The sequence below is a fragment of the Sapajus apella genome, unplaced genomic scaffold, assembly GCF_009761245.1.
Source record: "Sapajus apella isolate SASKATOON/1434 unplaced genomic scaffold, GSC_monkey_1.0 scaffold22, whole genome shotgun sequence".
In the NCBI taxonomy this organism is placed as follows: domain Eukaryota; kingdom Metazoa; phylum Chordata; class Mammalia; order Primates; family Cebidae; genus Sapajus; species Sapajus apella.
This window is the reverse complement of record NW_022436962.1, coordinates 7,720,817-7,726,873: the sequence shown is the minus strand read 5'-3', so window position 1 is coordinate 7,726,873 and position 6,057 is coordinate 7,720,817. Positions and strand designations below refer to the sequence as shown.

Here is a 6,057-nt window from a genome sequence, read left to right as displayed (position 1 = left end):
TGGCCCAGCTTTCCTGTTAATGACTACAGCACTCTGCTCCTGGTTTCTGCAACCACCTGGCCCCATCCTGCCTCTCATGGGACTGGGGGTGGGGCTCCAGGGCCTGCTCCTGTGTCTCCGCAGATGGAATAAGGCAGGCAAGACAAGAGGACTTGGGGAAGGGAAGAGGAACTCAGGACGGACAGAGAATGTGGGAGTGAGCCAGGCTGGGAGAGTCTTGAGGAGACTGGCAGAACCTGGTTTGTACGAGTGGAGGAGGCTGGGGCAGAGGGCTGAGGAGGGCAGAGGGGATGGACCATGGGAGGTGCAACGAGCAACTCTCCCTCGCGACCACCAGGGGGCAGGCGCCGCCGCCAGCTCCTCCCACCTCTGCCAGCATCTTTTCCAAACATGGGGCCGGGAGGGCAAAAGAAAGGAGGTTCCGAGAACCTGGGCTGGGAAAACCAGCCGGCCAGCATCCAGGACACTCCCCAGACCAAATGGCTGGGCCCTTAATTCTTGGGCAGTCTCCATTCTACGCCCTCCCAACTTTGGGGTCCTAGAGTCAGCCACACCTACCCTCTCTCACCAGCACCCTCTCCAATCTAGAAATCCCTCAACTCAAGAGCCTGAGGACTGCCCGAGTTGGGGCGTTCACGCCACTTTTTGTGGAGAAGGTGTTCCTCATGTCGAGCCAGCCTTGAGATCCATCCAGGAGTTCAAGTTCAGTGGCTCATGAGCTTTGTGGAATACTACACTTTGCCCCCCGGCGGCTTTGGAGAAAGCAATCTTGTCCTTTCTGTGCAACCCCCGCCTCCTCTTTCCTAGAGGAAACAACGCCTGGCCCTTCTGACTATTCTTCTAAGGACAGTGTCCACAGGATCCCTCCTGTGCTCCTCCATGTGGAGTGCCAGCTTCCGGGCCCCTCCGCTGTGAGGACAGACTTCCCTAGTGAGGGGGTGAGGAAGGGCATGCTGCCCAGGGACTAGGTCTGTGTGGGGTACACTGGACCATCACCTCCCTTGTTGGGAACACAAGCCTCTATTAATCCAGCCCAAGTTCAGCTCTTCCACAAGAACTGCCATTTGGTTTTGTTGTCCCTATTCCATACCGATGGGATTAATTTTTCACAAGAGTTGTTTCTGTAGACTGTGGTTAATGTGCATTTTGAGTGGCTTCAGACTGTCACCCAGCCCTTGCAGGGCTATTACTTCTCCTAATGTGATAACTAGGTCTGAAGTATTCACTCAAAGCATGTGTTCAGGCCGGGCGCGGTGGCTCACACCTGTAATCCCAGCACTTTGGGAGGCCGAAGCAGGTGGATCATGAGGTCAGGAGATCGAGACCAGCCTGGCCAACATAGTGAAACCCCTGTCTCTACTAAAAATACAAAAATTAGCTAGGTGTGGTGGTGGGTGCCTGTGGTCCCAGGTACTTGGGAGGCTCAGGCAGGAGAATCACTTGAACCTGGAAGGCAGAAGTCGCAGTAAGCCAAGATTGTGCCATTGCATTCTAGCTTAGTGAGACTCTGTCTCAAAAAGAAAACAAACAAACAAAAAACAAAGCACGTGTCATGGATAGACAGCCCTGACCAGCATTATCATTAAAGTCCCTGCTTCATTAATTAGCATCATGGGAGCCTCTGATGGGCCTCAGGGTATACCTTTGTGAGTCCTTTTCTGAGAAAATGATGCACAGCTTTCATTAGCATCTCAAAGGGCTCCTTCTCTGAATGCTAAGAACTCCGTATAAGGTTTAATTTTGTTGTCAGATGAGGACAACGAGGCCCAAAGGAGAGACCTGGCCCCCACTCCCCAACCCCAGCTCTATGGCCAGTTCCAGGAACACCCTGAGCTTCCTGACTCCTATTACAGTGCTCTTACTACCGCCTTCTTTCTTAGGATCCGGGTGGGCTCACCTCCTCAAGGTAGGGGCATTCAGTGTGGGCTCTGTGGATGGCACCTGTCACTCACAGGCTTGGCCTGGGATCCCCTTGCCTTAAGCTGGTTCCTCCGAGGCCCCACGCCTGAAGCTCCCGCAGGCTGCCACCAGGGGACAGTGGTGCCCAGGCTGGTGGCATATTTAGGAATTCTGGACTTAGGCCAGCCTCCCTCCTCCCTTGCACAAGGGCCAGATTCTGAAATGATCTGTCTTTATTATGTCATCAGAAAACAAAAAAATCCCCCGAGTGTAAACAGGAGAAATGTGCTGGTTAAGTTACTCATCATTATCTTATTATTAACAAAATAAAGCACTATCTATGTTTACAGTCATAAAAAAAGAAACAGCCTGGAGAGAAGTGGGGGCGGCTCTGAGGCTGAGGATGAAGAGGAGACGGGGGCAGACACAGACTCCATATCTGGCCCTGTGGGATTTGGAGTTCCCATACTGATCCGAGGGCTGTTTAGAGTTAGGTGAAAATGGGATTTGATTTCCTTAGGAAACCAACTTGTGAAACTGATCAGAGGCTGAGATCCAGTCCCTGGTGTAGAGCGGGGGAGGGGAGGGCAGGCCAGTGAGAGGCAGGGCTGGGTGGGAGAGGCTGAAGCCCAGGAGTCTTCTCAATTTCTTCCAAGAATGGGGAGCCCCCCACCCCATGCTCATGAGGGAGGAATAAAGACTAGCTGCCATGGGGAGCCCCTCTCCAGGGCCTCTGACTCTGGCAAGAAGGGGAGCACCATCAATCCTCCTGTCCTGACTCCCTCGTGGGATCAGGTTGGGACCAGGGGTGGGGGCACCAGGACAAAGCCCCTTGGAATATGAGGCACATTCCCATGCTGATCAGAGCTAAAAATGGCTCTGTGGGAACCGACTGGCAGAGCCAGGGAGGGAGTGAAGGGGAGGGCAGGAAGGCTGATGAGCCTAGGGCAGACCAGGGGCCTACACAGACCCAGAGAATCCAGAGGGCACAGGGGGCAAGGACAGACACCAAGAAGGAGAAACAATGAGGGCCTTGCAGATAGACAAGGACGGAGAGAGACAGAAATGCACACAAGGACACACAGAACCTGAGACACCCAGACTGACAAAGAGGTAGCAATTTGGGGACAAAAAGAAGCACAGAAAGAGGCCCCCAGAGAAGCAGGAGTGGCATCGAGAGACACACCCACAGGAGCTCAGCAAACTACAGTGCCTGGCACATAGTGGGCACTCAATAAATATCTTGTGCAATGAATGAACAGATGAAAACACACACACGTGCACACGCACGCACACACACACAGTAGCCAAAGGGACCATGGGCTTGGCAGAGATGAAGACAGCAAGGGACAGCCAGACCCTTTTGCACAAAGTGCAAAGCGATCCTGGTGAGTGATCTGGGGGAGTGTGGGAGGGCTGTTGGTCCCACGGTGGCTGGCCCAGCCAGGACAAGAATGGAAACAAAGCATGTGACCCCAGGGGAGACCGGTCTGTAGCTGCCATACCCCAGGTGGGTAGACCTGCAGGAGAGGAGGATCATACAGTGTTCCCTGGCCATGAGCCCTAAAGGCTGAGGTGCTCAGCCAGCTCAGCCCACAGCCACGCTGCAGTTCCTGCCCACCTAAGCCAACAGCTCCTCAGGAAGGGAGGGGGCCTCTCCCCTCATTAATGTATCTACAAGTGCTTTGCCCATCTCTGCAGCACGACCAAGTCCAAGTACCAACATAGTCTTAGGTTGGCTGGCTGTGCCCATCGGGTTGGGACGAGGTCTTCCCCAGAGGAGAAGGGGCCGAGCCCACCCAGCCGGCATCAGTCTGTGAGCACCACCAACTCCCCATCGCTCTTCTCTTCGCCCTCCGAGTCCTCGTCCTCGCTGTACCGGTACATCTCGCCGTCGGCCACCGAGTGCCTGTCGTCTGTGCCCTCGCCCTCCTCTCTGAGGCTGCAGGTGTTGACGATCACAGGCATGTTGGGGTCCAGGCTACGAGGGACATAGTGCTCCACCAGCGGCTGTGCCAGCGGCATGCCTGCCGCCCGAGGGTACAGGACATCTGAGGAGCTCATCTGCACCTGGCCAGCCTGCGGGCTACGGGGCGGAGAAGGAGCACGGTGACGGATGCACACTCAATTCAACCCCAAACCCATCTCCCCTCCAGGCCTCCTCAGAGCGTGCACTCCCACTCCACACCCTCTTGGCTGTGACTCAAACACCCTGCCCCCCGCCTGCTTTCTGATGGCCAAATTCACTGGTACCTACAGCCCTGCAGATGACCTGCAGACCCAGGGCCATAGATGTGTTCAACAGATAATATTCTTGGAAGATCATGTATGAATCCAATTTTTAGAAACTGCGTGTTTTATTTTTTTGTTTACTTCTACTTAGAGACAGGGTCATGCCCTGTCACCCATGCTGGAGTACAGTGGTGCAATCACAGCTCACTGTAGCCTTGGCCTCCCTGGCTCAAGTGATCCTCCTGCCTCAGCCTCCCAAGTAGCTGGGACCACAGGTGTGCACCACCACACTTGGCTACGTACTTTTATTTAAAGATGAGGTCTCACTATGTTGTCCAGGCTGGTCTCAAACTCCTGAGCTCAAGGGATCCTCCTGCCTTAGCCTCCCAAAGTGCTGGGATTACAGGTATGTGTCACCACACCAGGCAGAAATTGCGTATTTTAAATGCCCTAGGAGATTTCCTGTTTACAGGAATAAACCAGGGTGCTTGCTTTAGTCAAGTCAGGAGCCTTTCTGTGTGATGAATACTTTGATTTCTAGCCCCTTTGAATTTCTATTAAGTTCCTCTGCCGTGGGATCTACAGGCACCGTCTCCAGGTCCATGTGGCCAGTCCTCCGGTCACAATCCTATGTCCTCAGCCACTGGGTGCTCACCACAGTCACATACATAGCCATACAGTCGAGTCGCACATGCAGGCTCAGCTACACACAGGTAACACACACATAGGCATACACACAGCACCGCTGGGGTCACACACAAAGGCAGGCCACACATGGACACCCAGTCACTCATGAGAGCTACATGTGCACACACAGTCTCCTGGCCGCTGCGGAGGGCCTGCTCACGGGATCACATAGCTCTGGCGGGCATCCTGGCGTCGGGTCCTCATCAGGGCCTTGTACTCGCCCACACGCAGCCGCTTTCCCTCCACGATGCAGGTGCGCTTGGGCCGCGGCTTGTACTTGTAGTCAGGATACTTCTCCAGGTGCTGCCGGCTCAGCCGCGCCTGTTCCTCGTAGTAGGGCTGCTTCTCCTGGTTCGTCATGGACTTCCAGCGAGATCCTGACCCAACCCCCGAGGGGCAGGCAGTCAGTGCTGGGCTCCGCTGAACACCCCCAGCAGGACCTGAGACGACCTTGGTGCCCAGGTGGGTCCACAAGATAATATATGTGCAAGCACCTAGCAAGGGCCTGGCCTGATGCGGGTGCTCCTTGGATGCTGGGCAAATGAATGAATGAAGTTGGCCTGTACAGGGGTATCCAATCGCCAGCTTAAGACTCAGCACCCACCCACGTTCCTAACAATCCAGCAACTTCCTTGAGCCTCTGGCCTGCCTGATTTGCATAAACAAAAGAGCAGCCACCTCAGGCCTTCAACAACCCAGACAGGCTCCCTGCTCAGGACAAAATATCCAATGTCTCAGTCGACAAGAGTCCTGTGCTGACACCCGAGGAGCCTCAGTCTTGAAACACCTGCCCCCTTGAGCCCATCTGCCCTGCCCAACATCCCTCCGAGGCCAATCAGGACATGTAATTTTAAAAAACCTTTCTAGTGACAGCCCAAGAACACTAGTCTCTCCTGTTTTCTGCCAGATCAAAGGTCTGGGCAAACAATGGAACAGGTTAGGTTTAGATCACGAGTACTAAAGAATGTAAACACACACACACACACTCACTCACTCTCTCTCTCTCTCCTTGAGTTCTTGAGGACAGGTGCTACTGAACACGTCAGTGGTACAAGACCCCAGAGCCCAGCTGCCCTCACATCCCCAGTGACTCCTACACCCCTATCATCAGATTCCACTGGAGTCCAACACAGTATGGAATATCACCAAGAAAGCCCTGAATAGACCCAGCTGACTCCTGCAACCGGGTCTCCCTGAACCATGGCCCCACCCACCCCTCCTGAACCATGGGCCCACCCA

General features: G+C 54.5%; 1 protein-coding gene across 1 annotated transcript in view; it reads right to left on the bottom strand.

The window, feature by feature from the left end:
* Positions 1–2,114: 2,114 nt before the first annotated feature.
* The window catches only part of SOX13 (SRY-box transcription factor 13), a 58,387-nt gene continuing 54,444 nt past the window's right edge, over positions 2,115–6,057 (bottom strand). Inside the window, 2 exon segments of the mRNA XM_032288846.1 lie at positions 2,115–3,985; positions 4,979–5,195. Of these exon segments, the coding sequence (XP_032144737.1) occupies positions 3,709–3,985; positions 4,979–5,195 (494 nt within the window). The 3' untranslated portion in view covers positions 2,115–3,708.